The following is an 18834-nucleotide window of genomic DNA, read 5'->3' on the forward strand; positions in this document are numbered from 1 at the left end:
ACTTTATACAAAAAAACAGCATGAGCAATATAATATATTTATAATATATTTAATTTATATATAATCTACAATGTGCGATATGCAAAAATTACAGAAATAGATCTTTTTACACATGTATGTATTTCATTATAATTAATTTAAAAATCATATACAAGATATAGCTATACGTAATTTGTGTAATTATCTTTATGTTAGGTTTATGTTACAATATAATGCAATTACTGAATATATTATATTATATGTATATAGTTGCATTGTGATGTGCATAGCTTGCCCTGAGGATACTTTAATAATAGTGTATGCGCATTTATTTTTGTCAAATAAACATTCTAAAAGTGTTATTGTAACGTATGTATATACATTTAATTGTTATCATGGAAATATGCAGTAATTATTATTAATTAATTGTTGCAATTATCAGGTACGAGTGTCTTGAGAGAGATATATAGGAATAATTTTTAAACCGTCTCCATGTGATTTGTTAGGAATGCGTGAAGGGGTGTGGTTGATGTTAGTATTTGTATTGGGCAGATGTAACTTTGAGAAAGTTTTACAGGTTTGTTGCGTGCAAGAGATTTTTTGTCCGACCATTTTATTACTTATGTTATTTATACTTAAACATGCATTGCAAGTTGATTTAGTACACGCGTCTTCATTCTTCGTAAACGAATAATTTTTCAAAGTCTGTTGCGAGGAAGTAATATAGTTTTCTTGGGTACAAAATGTATTTTTTAATATTTGTAAGGCGTTTGCTGCTTGGGAAGTTAATGTACTATGGTTGCTGGAAGAAGGCGGGCAAATTTGTTGATCTAGCAAAGTTACAATTGTCTGACTTGAGCTACTCACAGATTCTGCAAAGTATAACGTAATATATAGTCAGTCTTAAGAAGGCAGATTAAAATAAGCAAAATAAAATTATGATAGCTTTACCTTTTATCGAACATGCTTTCATCGTTGTAGCGTCCGTTACATAAGACCATTCGTTAACAGATTCTAAACGATAATAAATATATAAATGCAAATAAACGTATAATTTTGTACGAAATATTGTAATATTTACCTTGAGGTCCAATCTCTTTGTCACCTTGTAAGAATACACAGATTGTACGACGAGACTCTCCGCATGAACCTATCGGGGGAAGTTGTAGGGGAGGTTTGAGCTTCGTTTCTGAAGGGCAAGGTGGTTGGAGATTTTCATCTTTTTCAGTCATTTTAGTCACGATATAACAGGGTTTATACGCTAGCAATATATCCTGTGTACGAAGTATCTTAATTTCCTCTTTTCGAACACTTTCTACTTCTTGATCATTCAAGCACCATTGGCACATCGATTGTCTTCTACAGACAGAACATAGAACTTCCTTCGATTTTTTTATTTTCTTGACTTCCGAAATTGCAGCTATACTTGTTTGCGTAGAAATTGTTTCCGTTTCTTTCTTTGTCATCGACTCAAGAATTCTCTTCTTTCTTGTAGCCAATATTTGATCTATCGACTTACCTGAAACGCATTGTCGAAATGTTATTAATCACGATACAATGAGGTACACGATCGAGTTAAATAAATGCTTTTAATATTTTGCGTATTCTTATATCTTAAATTTAAACCTGTCGATGTTCAAATAATAGCGTGTCTATCTTATTCAATATAAGATATCTTTTTACGACCTTATAGAGGGTGTTTCAAATTTTAACGATCAAACTTCACCAGTATGTTCTATGAGTAGAAATATTAGGGGGTCTACCTACGTTGGTATTAGGACTTAGGAAAATAGGACTATTTTCTTAATTACGCTCTCAAAAATATTAATTTTCATAAAAATCTGCAGTCTAATAATAAAACGTTCCAAGTTTGATACTAACGTTGCGCTTGCTTCTGCAGTTCCATAAGTTTTACGATAATAATCATTGTTCGCTGAAGAATTCCCTTCAAAATGATTTGAACGGCATGAATGGCATTTTCAGATACAACGTTGCAAGTCATTTCCAACAAATTATCCATCAAAGGTATGACGATAATTGATGCTTCTAGGGGGTCCACTACCATATCGAGTTTCAATTTTCTCAACACGTCTTCCTCTTTCTCATCATCTAACTTGTACGTAGCTATGGTTTGTATAATTTGTTCTTTCATGGGATATCTAATCCTTCCGGCACACTTGTCGACAATTTCATCTATTATATCGTCTATTACGATCCTAACGTCGATTCCTTTGGAAATACAATCGTCTAAGTAACTTGAAATCATTTTCTTCGTTTCCCAATAATCCGTTAAAAGCATCGTATTAGATTGTTTCGGTTCGCAACTCAAACCTGTCTGTACTTGACTATCTATAACGAAGATTTTCGTTCGATTGTTATATTTGATATAGGTTTGCGTCGCTTTATCAGACGTCTCGGCTTGTGCTTGACTCGTCGGATCGTCTATCCAAAATGCACGCGCTAGTAGAAAATTCAAAATCTCAGTAATTTCCACTTCTGTTTCCTCTTCGGCGCTAACTTTGGACTCGAACACTTCGCGTTCTTCATCTGTGACGTCCATGGACAGTTGTTCCATCACAACATCATGCGGTGTTTCGGGATGGAAGCTAAGAATAGTTGCTGCCACATTGCTTCTCTTTAATTCAGGCATGGGACCTTCCTTCATTGACGCTACATACACAAAATGTCTCTTAACAGTTAGATTTGGGAAAATGTTCATCTCTTTGTTTAATACGTACATGAAGATATTTCCCCCCGTGGTGAATAGTATCATAATTATTCCAATTACTTTGCGCGAATAGCAGATTAAATATATAAATAGGGTGTCCTATTTTACTCGACTCACACAAATATCTGCTAGACCATACGTCATTCGAAAAAGTGTATCGAATGAAACTTGTTTTAGTAGTAGTAGTAGGTGGAGCGTTGTGGGGAGGAGCACAAGATGCGCCCCTTGAAACAAAGTAAGTTTTATTTGAAACACTTTCTCGAATAATGTATAGTTTAGCAAATAGTTGCGTGGGTCGATTAAATTTAAACACCCTGTACATCGTTAAGCTTCAATGGAACAATGACACGATTCTAATTTATTTTTTTATCCGAATATATAAGAAAAATTATGTAGTTGTAACCAAGAGCCTATACCTAGGTTTTGCATTAAAATTAAACAGCACCTTAACCCCTTAACCTACGATTTACGTTCAAGAATTTTGGGTCGAAAACGTAAACAAGCTATTATATATTATATTATATACTATATTTAGCCCGATCATCTACTACGAGCTATAATAATACCATAATATTTACGTTTTACGTTAATATTTACGTTTGGTCCGATCATCTATTACGGGCTATGCCTGTAATATTTACGTTTGTCCCGATCATCTCGTAGTTGTAGGTTATGGGGTTAATACCTTCTTGCTGTTGATGAACGCGCGTAGAGAAGAATTCAGTAATCGTATCTTGTAAATATGATCTAACTCGTTTAGATAATTAATTTCATTTGCTTCGAATACCTTGCGGTATCTGATAAGATTAATCACGATAATAATGACGTAATTTTTCAAATAGCGAGAAGAAATTACTCAAAGATACAAATTTTTCTGTAAAATTAAAATAAAGATCGTCTTCGTCTTTTTAAATTAAATACTGAAATTTTTTGTTTTTACGGTATTCAAGGTACCAAAAAGGTGTCAAACGAATAATAATAGAGAGCAGTGAGACGTACTCATAATATCCTTAAAGTATTTTAAAGGCGGACATGGCGTGCTCATGTATATCGTTTGCGAGGCTTCGTCCTGATATTCGATAGAAATGTGCACAACTGGTATTCCTTGTAGATACGTTTGGCTTTCTGCATCCTCTTTCGACCTCTGTTCAATTTGGACCTTTGGTTCTTCTGGCTCTTCTGGTTGTTCTACTGTTTCTAATTCTTCTGGTTGTTCTACTTCTTCTGATTCTTCTGGTTGTTCTACTTCTTCTGATTCTTCTGGTTGTTCTACTTCTTCTGATTCTTCTGGTTCTCCCGGCTCTTCGTCTTTCGTTTTTTTAGAATCTACAAATTGTTTGTGAGTAAACGATCGTCTATATACAATATTATCAGCATCAAGAACTAGGTGTTTGTCCGGTGTTGACGACACGGTCGCTGTATCCAAAATTTCCCTTAACGTCGCATCGTCTTCTGGGGTTACCGTGATAAGAGTTTGAGCCCAAGCATCATCTTCCGAAGTCATCTAATATATGAGAATACGAGAAGATATGGATCATTTAGTTGATAAAATTTCAAGAAAAAAGTAGAAGTCTTTACGTACTTAATCTTGCGAATGTTGAGAATTTCTATGGCTCGATTTTTCTATCGCGTTAACAAAAAAGACAAATCTTTTATGCACATTAACAGTGACTCTCTCATATTCTTCTCAAAAGTACGATCAAGTCGAAAATAGTCAGAATAGAATATTTTAAGTTAATTTTATTGACAATTTAGACACTTAGTTAAGAAATGAATTATGAAAATTATGTGAAATTAAATTTAAGAAGAAATGTAATACTTGATACTTCTGAAAGTATTACAAATGTGCAGTACTTACTCTGATAAGAAATTAAATTACTATTATCTCCAATGTAATTTGTTGTCAACGAACAAATACACTTATTAGTCCGAGATGTCATCTCAGAGTTCCAATAAAAACTATCCGAGGGTTAAATAAGTTATTTGAAAATGTTGTTATTGGAATTTTGCATATTAAAAGGTTATACAGATTCTGTGATATGTCAAAAAAACAATGATATTCAACCTGAGATAGTATACAATATGTATAAGATACATACACAGTGATAATAGAAAACCTAATTTGAAGGAAAAAGGATGTCATTTTCTTGAAAATGACAACGTGAGTTCGCGCTCGCCATCCATATGCAGATGCGCTAGTTACAATAAATAGTAACTAGAACATAGTTCTAGATACAATCGATATATTTAATCGATAGGTTTAAGATGTTTCTTTGTGTCTATTCCTAGTCCATGTAAGAAAGCGCAATAAAGGTTTTTTTGCTCAGAACGGTGTGATAGATTTATCCAAAGAATAAAATAATAGCTATTGTGATCCTACCTCTGAATACAGAAATAACAACACATTTTTTATGTAAGGAAATGAATGAAAACATTTCTTTATCCAAAGCTTAAATTTCTAAATGATAGTTTATGACAATTAGCCGGATGCTAGACGCAATATTACGCATCGGAGTGCTGATTATAGAACAAGTATAACTAGGATGTACTAACAAGGAATATCACTCAAATACTTCTGATGAAACTATAGCTTAGTAATCTAGCGAGGATATTCGTTTAGGGCTTAGAAAATGAAAATAACCCTATGCATTATCTTTATGACGTAATTTCAATTTTATTTACACTCTCAAGCGAAAAGATAGGTAACCGCATGTCTCAGTCAACGCTTCTATTCTGATTCCTAATGGAACGAAAACCCGTAAATAGCGAGGGATACCAACAAATTATCGTGCAAATGATTTTATTGCTGGTTTGTCGCATAATGTATTCTATTTGCTTGAAATAAAAGAATTAAATCTCTATTAACATCATATATGGATGGGATAGGTTTTTGATCTTGGTAAAAATAACTCGTTCGTGTCTAGAACAAGTCATATAATAAGTTTAATTATAAAAATAATTCTAGTCTTAAGAGGCAGGAACATGTTCGAGATAGATATACATAAATTGAAAGATGAAAAATTTGTATTTGTTATATTTTTTTCCCAATACAATTATAATTACGTGATCACCATTGCATTATACGTTACATTTAACGAATTTAAATGTTCTTAATGCTTAATGGCAATAAATTGTTAATTTTCAACTTATAGATATCGTGGTGCTATTTCAACGATAAATGTTCGTATCTCAAATGGTTCTAAAAGTACATTTATCACACCTTCTTTAATTTCAACAGGATGAGATAAGTGTTCTTCCGTTTGGAGAACATCGTTTGTTTCGGATTCCCATTTTAAACGATTCATATCATCGATCCATTGATTGCCACCTAATGTAGTCTCCTTGATGGATACAATCGTGAAAGTTGTAAATAGATCCTGTTGTAACAGACCGATAATGGATATGAATAAATTGATACTAATGAGTATACTAATATATAAATGACACTATATCGTGTCCGATCGAATAATACGCACAGGGTGTATAAAAAGTAAGCGTAAAGGACCGGTGAAAATTTGTAAATACCTGAATATTAACTTCCACAGGCTTCGATAGCCTGGCAGTTTCGCCTAATTCGAAAATGTGTTCCAACCTCAGTAAAACAGAGCCGTCTTTCCATGGTTCCAAAGTTAAGATCTGAACATTTTGTGGTAATGATTTAGCAAGACCTGTACCCTAGAAACAAAAGATATTTTAATATTGTTAATGACTTTTGATGTATCCTATATAATTTTTAACTCTGCATTCGTCGCATACTGATATAGAATGATACTTACTTGGGAGTTAGGTACATGTGGTGTGGGTGCTGAAGAATTTTTTTCGATAGATTGAATAAAGGTCCATGGACGAAGCAATAATTGACGCGCCAGAGTTTTCTCTTTCACTGCAAGTTCGTCTAGATCTCGTATGCTACCTCCGATGATGTAATGAGAACCTCTGACTACCAAACCTTCACCAAATGCAAATTCATTGAGAGCTTCCCCTACACCGAATGCGTCGTCTTTTAAAAGTCTTCTATGAATCTATGACATATCCACATGCAAATGCATAAATGTTTATTAGTTTAGATATTAGTTTATATGTATGTAACGTCTACGTTTTCAACGTACTACGTATCAATACGACGCTTGAATTTTGTATTTGCATAGAATATCGCTATAACATTCTACGGACAATAATTTATTAGCATCTTCTTATTTTAAAATATGAAGTAATTAATATTACCATCATTTCAATTTCTCCATCCCTCATACTAGTTCCACCTTCTGCTCGATCTGTTAGTAAGCTAAGTTTGAGAAGCTTCTCATCGTCCTTCAAGGAAATTTTCGAGGTAACGGGATAATAGTTGCCAGATACTGGCTCTTCTAGTTCCAGATTCCACGTTGGTCGGTAATTTCTCTTCCGTTTCAACATTTCGCGACCATTACTGTCGGTATAAAATTCTCCAGAAGAATTTAAGTTACTGTAATATCTCGTTACTATCTCTTTGCCGATCCTATCCCTAAAATCGTATTCCATTGTTATTACCTATTTTTGAAATTAAAAAGCTTATGCTAGATAATGTTTTCTCGGTCTAACAAACCGATATGCCGAATATTTTTAAGTATCTCTTCGCATATTTACGATTTACTTACTTAACAGGTATTGGTCCAACGAGCCAGTCAAATTCAACGTATTCCATTCCACTATAAACTCGGATTACCTGACATATCCAATCAGTGACACACTGATGAATTTCTTCCACTAATGGACCTATAACGAAAACGAATCTGATTTGTCAATCAAATTTCAGTGTTCCAACGCATCTGTTGTCAAATCATTACCTGTGTGTACTTCGTAAGAAGCAGAGTTCACGAAATTTCTAGCGGATGCGTTCTTTGGTCTGAATATGTATGCACCCGAAGATCTATTTCTAAATTCCTCGTTATTTCCCTCCATTGCATCGTAATAATGAAACGATTGAGTCAGTTCCATATCTTTTTGTTTTTTCCACTCTACCACAACCTGACCGTACTCATCGACGGATACGTTATAAAACTAAAAAAAAGTATTACCATCTTATAATTATTTCTATTAGGATGAATCAAATGGTTTCAAATGCAACGTGCTGTCTTGATTAATCAACGAATGAAATTCCCTTGAAAATTGTTAATGCAATTTCGATATAGATCGAGAGGCAAGAACATTCATATTGTGCTATTACTTAGTGAATGAGTTATAATTAGCGTTACAGGGACTTCCCTTTTCGACAGATAACTATCTGCGATTTACCGAGCGCGGATAATATAGGCTTCGAACGAAATCTGTACAATCTGTACAATTACATATATTTGAATATATTTGACAATATAGAAAATATTTTTTATTTTATTTCTGTAATAAACCAACTCTATAAATTCTTTCGTCTTCCATTGTACCAGAATACCGGTAATAATGAAACGATTGAAAAATGTGAAGATGAATTTCGAGTCTTTGACGCAGTAATACGTCGTTCGTTGCAAATGAGTTAAATATCAGTCTCGTAAATTCTCATAAATTAATACCTCGTTACCAATAGAGTTTGCTGTGACCACTTGTGGACTTATATTTTCTGAACTTCTCTTGACCGTGTAGGTCTTATAGCCCAAAGGTGGTAACGATGCAAGGAATACGAGCTCGTGCGTTGAAGTGCTTTTCCTTCCCGGTATTTCACGTACAGAATTAGGGATAGGAACTATTTGCGAAGTAAGTTCGTTTCCATCTTGAAAGAAAATGAAATATTATATAATATTTAATTTCAAATTTTCATTGCAACAATTTAAAATCATAAATATTACGTTTAACGTTTGTTAACTGCAGGTAATCCAATTTTAGCGTTCCTTATTTATCAAAAATTAACGAATACGTTTATATCGAATCTTTTAATCTTCTGTAACCGAAATATTACTGGTTTACGAGAAACTAAATGTGTGACTGTACTAAAATAACGATATAATAATAATAGCGTGCGATAATATCGTTGCAAGCAAATAAAATAGTATACTACAGATGTAGTATGAAAGTTAATTTGTAGCTCTTCTCGTGAACAAATTTTTTATACGTAACATCGATATCCAGCAGCAGTTATATAACTTAGCACTTCCTTGAGACGCTGCATGTGAAATTAATGCCAATAATTTGACTGCTGCGCGATTATCAAAGAACGAAGATAATCATCAGAAGATTTGGAAAATTTCATATTCAAAAAAACTGTTTGAAGATGATAATATCGTAGTGTTTACAATTCTTAGACAGGTGTCGATCGATCGATAGTGATCATTTGGAATATGTTGTAGTCAATCGACCGGCAATATTAAATTGATAATAATCAATTAATCAGTAGTAACGAATTAGCAATTAACAATTTTTCAATTTAGATTCCTAATCTCTGCTCTTGAGATAGCCAAAACAACACAACGAAGAAGCTCCTAATAAAAAAGGATTTATGAGAAAGTTTTAGATAATTCTTTATCGTTATTACGTAATAATGGTTTTATGTTTGTGAACTCTGTGGATCAGAAAATGGACAGAACTTACCGGCGAATCTGATATTGTAAAATGCGTACCTGCAAGATCGATGACGTTGTATTTGCCATTCTGAACGGGTACGCGAATCGGTGATACCACTTTCTGGCTCAAGGGATTGTAAATTGCTAGGACGAAGTCTTTGTCTTCTGTGTACAAGCACGTACTAATATTCAATTGCATGCACGTGTGCATTTGTTCTGGTGCAAAATTCGAATTTCCGGTTGATCTCCATTTTCTGTGGAATGAACGATGATAGAAAAAAGATATTTAATTATTCAATTTAATTATACATTTCTCCGAATGAATTCATTCCAGGCTATACATACAGATGTGTGATTATCGACCAGCATTATCAAGAAAACGCTTAATCCGAGAAACGATGGATCACGTAAGATACTAATCCAAAAAACATTGAAAAACGTGGAAATCGTTAAAAGAGACGCATTACCTTATGGCGTCAGCAGCAATGTTCGTTCCTTGTTGCATACCATCGTACAATATACGCGCATAATCGTAGGCAACTAGTTGTTTTTCGGTTCCAGTAACGGCATCATGATGTTGCATTACACCCATAGCTTCTCTAAAATGTTCCAATTGCTTTTCGTAACCCTCCAACCTTGTCAATACAGATAACTGTTTGGATATCTGGAATGGAAATATAATTTTCACAGGCTTTCAGATTCTATTTCTTTCTGAACCAAGCCTCCAAACGCAACTTCGTTATTCTCGATTTTTCGTTTTGCTACGAGTCATAGAATATGCTTGAGTTTACTTCTACCACGAATTTAGGCTCACAGCGAACGTAAATAAAATTCACGAACCTTAGGTTTTGCATGAATATTTGGTAGAAAGTTAATGTGGGTTCGTCCTCTATTCAACGCTGTTCCATCGCGGAAATCGTACAAAAAGAGAAAAGATTAGTAGGATAAGACACGTGAAAACGAAAATTGATCGAAAGTAACGAACCAGTGGGTTCTACAATCAGAGTCGTCGAGATCTTGAAAATGTGGTGGCTTCGCAAGATCGTTCCACATACTCGTATAATAAGATTTGATAGTCTCGAATGTGTGGAAAAACATCGATGCGAGGTTACTGCAAATTCTTCGAGACGAATGCAATTTTTACCTGCAACAGATTGTTTCCCATTCTTTCGAAGAATTTGATCGCCGGTCTGGAGGAGAAGTAGCCGGTCCAATACGAATGCGGATCACTCGCGTAAGGGAAGAAGTCATCGCTTTTCGTCGACCACTGAAGTTTTGCATCGTTTACTGCTTTCAAATAACACGATGGCGTCGAATAAAATATATTCACTTCGGATCCTTTTTCTTCCTTTACGTATCTACGAAATACAAAACGACAAAAGTAGTGGAATATCGCTATTGCAAATATCGAAAGTATCAAAATTATTTGGTTGTCGTAACTGTCGCTACAAATATCTACTTAATTCTGGTCTCGATAATTTTATCTACATTTGTAAAGAAAAATAATAAGATCAATAAAATATCTTGTCTAAACGTATCGTAAATCGTAATTTCTATTACATGTATCAGGATGTTCCATAAATATTGCGCAATTTCAAAGTTTAATTTTTTCAGGTACATAAATGAGAAAGATGCTAATATACCACACAATGTTCAAATTGCGTTTTCGTTACACGTTTAATTTCAACAAATTGATTTCGTTAAATTTTTGTTAAAAAAATGTATTTCATTAATTCTAAATTATTTCATCAAATTTCTCCAATCGATCATTCGAAACGATGTACATAACATAAGTATGTACATGAAATATGTACGTAAAAAAAGTTCGCATAAACTTATGTTGAAAAATTTGTATCAGTTGTTTTACTACGCAATTATAACAAATGCTGGAAATTTCTTCCTTCTGCAGGGATACAGGCAGTCGTCGAATTAACGATCGTCAAATTCTTTCGAATATTCCAACTATTGTAGAAATACGTAACAGTAAATAAATTTGTGTCTGTCTGCGATTCTGTACGAGTCTTAAAAACAACTTTCAACTCTCATAATTCTTCGACGCAGTATTCTCCGACATAAGTTTATATTATCTTCTTTTACCTGTTTCACCTCGTTAATACGTAGTGTATATTTTCTCCCGACCTATTTCGACACCCTGTATATAAATATATTACAACAGAATATCTTCAAAGCAAGCGTCGAACGTTATCGATTATATTTTACCTGATCAACCTATCCAAATTAGTGAACCACATTTCAGCGTGTTGATAATTAAAATCTTCGCCCATCGTAAAGATAACGTTATTAGTGTTGTAGGAAGTTGCTTGGCGATACGCGTAACGCACTAATTGTTCAACCTGTTAATATCGCAATGTACTTTACTTTCCAACATAATACATTCAAAATGATTAGAATGATAAGACCTTTCCTATCCTTTTCCTTCTATACTCTTTGTGTACGTGAAACGAAAATAATAGTTTGAAGCTACCTTATTAGTTTGTCCATATTAGCGAAGTACATCTCCGCTTGCTGATAAGTGAAATCTCCGCCCATTGTTAATACGACGTTATTTGTACGATATACATCAGCTTGGCGAGCCACGTATTGCAAAAATATATCGATCTGTTTTACAAGAGACACTGATATCAGTTAAAAAAACGAGTCAAAGCTGTTCGTTCGAAATATGATCGAGACGTAACGATCGAGCTCAGATCGAACGATAACACGCTATTAAAATACGCCTTAAGGACATTGACGGAACAAGCAATTCGCTAAAATTACAACTTTAGCATTGTTGTTAGCAACAAGAAACGTATGTATGTTAAAAATCTAAAGTTTACTTTGACAGAGTTAGTAGGAAGGAAGGAAGTACAAGGTCGATGTACGTACGTGTTTTCTGGATTTTCGAATCATTTCTTGTAAATTGTTCTTTTAAATGAGGAAAAATGATCTTCTTAAATCGTTCATCGTTGATTATTTGCATTTCTAAACGGGCAAAATGACTTTTACAGTGCACATGTATATACTAACGTTATAAACGTTATAAAAATTTGTACAACTTCCTATATGGTATTTTTAAGCTACTTGGCACGACAGCAATCTCAAATACGCTTTTTATAAGCAGAAATCCTCTTTCATTTCTGTGTAACGCGAAAGAGATTATTTGATATGGCCTATAATCAGACAAATACGTGTATCGTAGGCTTATCGATAGTTAATAAATAAATAATAGAGGCTTTCGCAAGCAAGCTGCGTTATTTTATAGCAACGAATGTAATTTTCTTAGAAACTATAAAAGCTATAGAATGGAAGCTATAGAATAGAAAAAAAACCTAACTCCAACTTAACCGAATTCCTTGCACACCGAACACCACGATATTAATAGGAAGCATGCGAATAACAAACTTAACGAAACGCATAAACGGATTAATTTTTACTTTGAACTCGACTTTAAGCGTTAGTTTACAAAGAATGATTCGAAAATGAATTATAAATCCTGGATCACCAATCTTCGGGTCGCGACTTCCAAAGAGGTTTCTCGGTTTGAAGATTTTCTGTACTTGCCAGTTACAATATGGTTGGTCAAGTTGTTAAATATATTTTTAACGCATTCTTTAACCTATTAAAAATGCTTTTTTCTGCGCTAATCCGAGTGGATGAGGTTACAGGTTATTTAAACGGCTAAAAGAGGAAGTCGCGACTCGGGAAAGATTGGAAAACACCGCTACAAATGACACGTACCCTCTCTTTGACGTTGTAATCCGGACTATCAGGATCATCGTTTATTGGTTCGTCGTTGCACAAAATATCGTAACAAAAACCAGGTGGTGGAGAATACGTGTTGTACAAGGCAACCGTGAACAAGTTTGCACGAGCTCCTGTAACAAAGCGTACGCGTTGAATTTATGTCTTCGAGTGATTATCACACGTGTGATCGCTAAAAGTACGTTTCCTAAATTTGAAATTGATGTTCCAGTCATTACCTAGATTTGGACTTCCTTTCCAAATGAATTCCATCGTCTTGTCCTTGAGTCGTTTGTTCTTGTCTTGATAATCGAGACGACCGAAGAACATCCCATCGAATCCTAATTGGGCGAATAAAGATGCTTGTTCTCTGGAATGGCCGAAAGGATCTATCTGCCATCCTATACGTGGCGTGGCACATCTTCCAAAGGTATCGTTAAGACGTCTAGACAGGTTAGAAAAATTGGAGAACTTAAAAACGATGGCAATCGAACCGAATAACGTAAAAAAGGGTGCACTCGCTGGAAAGGCACTTCGCCTTGTCGCTAATTTCGTGGAACTTGTTTAATCGTTTCGTTTCTGCGTATAAACTATGAGAAGAGGAATAAAAATTAGCGCTGGAATCCTAAGTCAAATTACCTGAAACCCCAAGTATATTGATCGACAAGGGAGTGATAGTGAGTGACTGCCTCGTCGTTCATGCTCCATCCACCACCGATAATCTCTAATCTGCCTTGATCGATTAAACTTCGCACATCTTCTTTCACCTTGTCGTTTTGACGCAACCACCATTTCCACAAGAAAGAAGTCTCCACATAAATAAACCTGATAAAATAAGTACATACGAGATTTTATCGATAATTGACGAATAATTTATGCGCTAATTAATTATCGTTTAACAAATTAACGTAGTAAAACTGTGGTAATTACTTTCTTTCAGGATTAGCCAGCAACGCTTGAATGACGCTGTCTAGAATATACTGTACTCCTGCTTTCTGAGTTCTTGAGTTACCTTTGTTTAAGAAAAATAAACAAAAAGATAACATTCGATGGCTCGTTTAATAAATACCCTATAACTATAATTAATCGTAACGCGATGGTGCGCTGATCTTTTTCAAAGTACTTACTTCCAAAGTAATACTGGTCGACTGTTTTTAACCAACCAACGTCGTCATGAGTATGAGCAACCAGATGAATATTTAATTTCTTTGGATCTGCCACAGGACACGCCTGTAACGAACAAGAATCTGAATTATGTTATACCGTTGCATCTTATTCTCTAAACAATATCTCAATATAATAATAATAATAATAATCTTATGCAACTATAGAAAGTTTGCTACTGCCTCAACTTTCCATCTAGAGATATGTCACGATAAAATACGTTCTGAAGTATTAAATCCTTAATGAAAATCTTTAATAAAATACAAGGAATTAAAGATTAAATATAACGTGTTAGTTCCACGTTATTCTCTGTGTTTTATCAGTAAATTTTTCAAAAAACAGCTCAAATTTTACAATGTTTATAATTTTCTAATTGATGCGTTACAACATGTTGGATTATTCTTATCTTATATTATATTTTTGTATCATTATTTTAAATTATGTCATATAATAGGATTTATTCCAAAGAAAACATTATACAAAATTTTAGATGAGCACCAAATGGCGGTGATCAAACGATTTGATCCAATAGAGATAAGTCGAAGAACAAACCGATCCACAACATGAACGACGTGTTATCACATATAAGAACGACTTTCTAAGCAGGTTATCGGATTTTTTATCGGAGAAATTTTTTATTTAATCGGAGAAATTTATCAGATAAAAAGATAAAAGTGACTGAATTTGTTTGGGTGTCACTATATACATAATAGCACTGAATAGGGAAAGTTACACGGTATTATTTAAATAAGCGTGACTTTTGATATCGCAGTTTACTGTCGATCGATCTGTGATTAACTTCAGTTCATAGAACATTCCTGTCAACAGAAAAAAAGAAACTTATCGAACGTCCTATGTATATTTTTTCTGGCAATATGTTTAATGACTAGCTTCCAAAGTGTTTGCATAATTCGATAATAAACTACTTGCGTATATCGTATTAGATAAAGAATATTTTATTTCAGTGATTTCAATTGGAACATTAAACTTCGATAAGACTACTATCATCGATCAGTGGAAATATTCAATTTAGATACAACATATTGCAAAATCATTTTTGACCAATCAATCAAAACCGATCGAATTTTAGTACAATAGATTGCATAAAAATATTCAGAAAATTCTCTTCTTCCATTCGTAAAACTAAAACTAACAATAATCTGATATTTTGTTTTTACATAATTAAATTACTGAACAGAGCATATAACATATTAAAAGATATAGCATTCGTCTACAGAGTTTCAGTTTTCAGCCAAATATTAATACAATATCCTGCCATACATATAAATAACCTCTACATTATCATAATATCTATGGATTTAGGACTTCTTTGCAATATGTTTCTTTTTATCAATAATATCAATCCCTGTCCCGATTTTTACGATTCTAAATTGTTTCACATTTTCAACTTTTGCGTTCCGATAAGTGTACGTAATTGCAACACAAAACGGAGTGTACGATGCTTGTGTACCTTACATTACACATATACCTAACTTTACCTGTAATTCGAATGGGTTACTATACAAAATGGGATACCGAACAAAATTCATTCAAGTTAAAAGATGCCAAGCTTACAAATTATTATATATAAATTAATGAACATAATAGTCAGAATAAAGTGACTTTTATTCGACGTTGATATACGGTGTGTCCCACGAATTCTATACATCTGGTAATAATGGTTTCTTGACAAGTGGATTCGTAGAAGAGGTAGAGATCAATTTTGTTTTTTTTAATGAAATATCCAACTTTTTACGCTTGATCTTGATGCAATAGCGAATTCCGAGTATATTCAAAAGTACGAAGGTGCGTTTATCCCAAAATTGACCGTTTCTAAAATAGTTGATTTTTTCATCCTATTACCTTCGTCATGAAACGCGTTGCGTTACTTAGAACATAAATAAACGATACCAAAAGCACACAACAACGCTATTCCATTCCTGCTATTCGTTTCTAAGAAGATTCTTTTATTAAAACTTCACGCCGTTCGATTCTTATGCGAAGGAACACACTGTACCTGTCAAACTGCTCGGGGGGCAGTTTGTTATTTATTCTTACACTGGGAATAATAGCTATTTTTCAAGCTGAGTGTAAACACAGAATCGAGATAGTAACGTGACAATTCGTTGCGATCCGTTTCTCGAAACGTAACAACCGCTTTAAATTAAAAACTGTAATATTTCATAGACGTTACCTTCTCATAGGAAAATTTATAATCATTTCTTCAAATACGATAATAACTTGCATGTAACATAATCTAACAGGATTCTTAAATATTCTTGTATGACACGTGCAGAATTATTTTATCGCGGATATGTACGTTCCTGAAACTCGAACGGATCCGCTTTCTCCGGTTGATTGCTATTCTCTATGTGGTAATATACAGTAGACATGATGTTATACGCATAGTTAATCGTAATATTTCAGAAAGAACGTGTAACGAGTGCACACATACGAGTATGAGGTATTTGTACGTTTTTCTAGATTCAACCGGTGCTTTTAATATATGTTCGAGATAGTGCAAGATAAAATTTCTCTCAACGTTCGGAAAGGAAGACTGAGAAACCGAATAGACCATTGTTCTATCGGCTCGAAGAGAACTTGAAATAAAGAATTCGTTTCGTGTGTACCTCGTAACCGCAGGTTTCAGTAACTGTTCTTGGAATCCTAGCTGCATCGCCGTGGACGGACAATAACAAAAGCGAGATCAGTGGTAGCAAGAATTCGGACCACGACATAATCGACACGTCGCTGGATGCTTGCAGTCACAACTAATGAAATAATCGTCCACTCTTCTTCTATTTATATCGTTTCTCTACGCTGCCGTTACTGCGATTGCGTCAAACATACGAGATACATAGTCTGCTACTGCCGATCGTTTGCCGGCTTCTACACACATATAAAACAACGAAAATATCCAACGAGTCTCAGCTTTTCCAGCTACTATCTGTGTTACGTTTACGTAGCAATAAATAAATGATGCAGGAGCGCAATACAGTTCTATATCAATATAATGTAAAGTAAACTTTGTTCGCAGTCGGATCGATTCACAGAACGAAAGATTCGTTCAAGTGCTATTTCTATATGCTTTATTACGTTAAGAAAGTACAATGTAATCGTTTATTGTAATAGAAATGTTGCAAGGAAACTTGTTGCTAGTGTTTAACAAGTATTCAAAGAAGAAATCTCTTTTACCATGCAAGCGTACAAATACCGTAAGTACTTGTTTGATTCGTACAATAAGTTGCTTGTCTGGTGCATGAGTGTACCACGAGTGGTGCTACGAGTGCACAAATATCGAAGTACGCGTAATTTTAGATTGAAAAGAACATTTCCAAGTTGTGGTTTCTAAAATTTTCTTTTCGGTTATCCATAAATTATTTTCCTGTAATCGCGTTGCCTCTTAAACGATACTTTTCATTATACCCGTAAATATAACGCGGCATATTTAGTATCCGTTGTTGGATATTTTAGTTCTACGTTGTCTTATCCCCATAAAGGAATGGTATATAGTTATTATGAAAAAAGTGAAGTACAAATAATCTGTCATATAAAAGTCGTGGATGCTTCAAGTGTTTACTAGCTAAAGAACGATAAACAGAATATTTTCGTGTTCGATTAAGTGTTCGTCTTCGTTTGAAAATTATAGATTCGCATCGCGCATACATATCATATCGTGTTTCGTTATCTAACAATATTTAATGTAATAACGACCAACAGATCTAATCCACGAGGATAAAGATAAACATAAATATAATATATATAATACATATATATAATAGATAATAAAGTGTTCTGCAGTACAATATGTTATTTCGAGTCTTAATATTGGTACCACGGATTTTTCAACTCCTTAGTAGCTTACTCCTTTTTGCAAAATTAATTAAAACTTGAAAACTTTGCTTCGTTCATTGCCATTAGCGTACAATTGTGCAAATGTACTAGAAACAACTTACTGTATGTAGATCAGCGAGATAAAAGAGGGACAAAAATTGTAAAATTACCATAGTAAGCTGTAACAACACGATCTAGAAAAGCTGAGTGGAAATGGTACTATATACGTACATATTTATTACTACGTATATGAATTTACGCTTCAAATTTAGTCAATTTTGATGTTCTGTTTCTTCGTCTTGTCATATTTTTCGGTATCTTACGACTCTTATAAAATTTCCCGTATTAAGAATAAACAATTTTATACGTGTATAGGAATAAATTTAAATGTATCGCTATACGTGTATCTTATCTTTCAGATACATGCATGCTGTCAATAATAAATGTTATAAATAGTACTATAATTAATTGCAGCGTTACCAGTAACGTTCGTCCCAATTGAGCTTATGCAAAAATCAGCGTAGCTATCGTTACAACGAGCATACAATTCTATGATACACTATATATGCGTTATCAATGGTATCGATAAAAATTACAGGACGTTAGATATTTAAACAAGAAAATCAGAATTTCATAACATTACGTTTAAACAATAACAAGTAGTTGAAATTTTGTTATCGATGTAAACGCGACTGTGAAACTTACGATATTTACCAAAATATACCTTACAGTGACACGTCCATCGATTTCTTTACTCATCGACATTTCGATTAAAGCAAACAGTGAAATAAAGATGAATGTAATCGACAAACTCGTATCGATTTATTAGAAAAATTATTTGACTCGGAATTTTTAGGTTAG

The 18834-nt window shown here is 33.8% G+C and overlaps 2 protein-coding genes across 3 annotated transcripts; both read right to left on the reverse strand.

The window, feature by feature from the left end:
* Nucleotides 1–167: 167 nt before the first annotated feature.
* LOC117159571 (uncharacterized) lies at nt 168–4938 on the reverse strand. Its single transcript, XM_076621090.1, has 6 exons — nt 4807–4938; nt 3707–4211; nt 1861–2649; nt 1061–1498; nt 931–993; nt 168–851 (listed from the first exon to the last, which is right to left on the reverse strand). The coding sequence occupies exons 2-6, from the start codon at nt 4209–4211 to the stop codon at nt 418–420; spliced, it is 2229 nt and encodes a 742-aa protein (XP_076477205.1). The 5' UTR covers nt 4807–4938; the 3' UTR covers nt 168–417.
* A 775-nt stretch (nt 4939–5713) lies between these two features.
* LManII (Lysosomal alpha-mannosidase II) lies at nt 5714–16928 on the reverse strand. Of its 2 annotated transcripts, none has more exons than XM_033339528.2 (17): nt 16770–16928; nt 14103–14205; nt 13906–13987; nt 13615–13800; nt 13215–13420; nt 12973–13109; nt 11455–11588; nt 10379–10592; nt 9702–9898; nt 9292–9488; nt 8251–8447; nt 7531–7744; nt 7342–7459; nt 6932–7208; nt 6484–6729; nt 6233–6382; nt 5714–6084 (listed from the first exon to the last, which is right to left on the reverse strand). In XM_033339528.2, exons 1-17 carry the CDS (start codon nt 16875–16877, stop codon nt 5854–5856), a joined length of 2997 nt encoding a protein of 998 aa, XP_033195419.2. In that variant the 5' UTR covers nt 16878–16928; the 3' UTR covers nt 5714–5853. The 2 variants fall into 2 exon arrangements, with proteins under 2 accessions (XP_033195419.2, XP_033195420.2); XM_033339529.2 differs by lacking the exon at nt 11455–11588 and adding an exon at nt 11720–11853.
* Nucleotides 16929–18834: the final 1906 nt, after the last annotated feature.

Source organism: Bombus vancouverensis, chromosome 8 (assembly GCF_051014615.1).
Source record: "Bombus vancouverensis nearcticus chromosome 8, iyBomVanc1_principal, whole genome shotgun sequence".
Taxonomy (NCBI): Eukaryota; Metazoa; Arthropoda; class Insecta; order Hymenoptera; family Apidae; genus Bombus; species Bombus vancouverensis.

Excerpts from the sequence above, each read along its gene's own strand:
- LOC117159571 (XM_076621090.1), bottom strand. The coding sequence starts at position 4,211 with ATGACTTCGGAAGATGATGCTTGGGCTCAAACTCTTATCACGGTAACC. Across the intron at positions 2,650-3,706 it reads ATACTTTAAGGATATTATGA|CGTCAATGAAGGAAGGTCCC; the intron begins GTACGTCTCACT and ends TTGTGTATGTAG. Across the intron at positions 852-930 it reads GAAAGCATGTTCGATAAAAG|AATCTGTGAGTAGCTCAAGT; the intron begins GTAAAGCTATCA and ends TATACTTTGCAG.
- LManII (XM_033339528.2), bottom strand. The coding sequence starts at position 16,877 with ATGTCGTGGTCCGAATTCTTGCTACCACTGATCTCGCTTTTGTTATTG. Across the intron at positions 11,589-12,972 it reads ATTACAACGTCAAAGAGAGG|GTTGAACAATTAGTGCGTTA; the intron begins GTACGTGTCATT and ends CGATATTAACAG. Across the intron at positions 7,460-7,530 it reads TTCTTACGAAGTACACACAG|GTCCATTAGTGGAAGAAATT; the intron begins GTAATGATTTGA and ends TTTTCGTTATAG.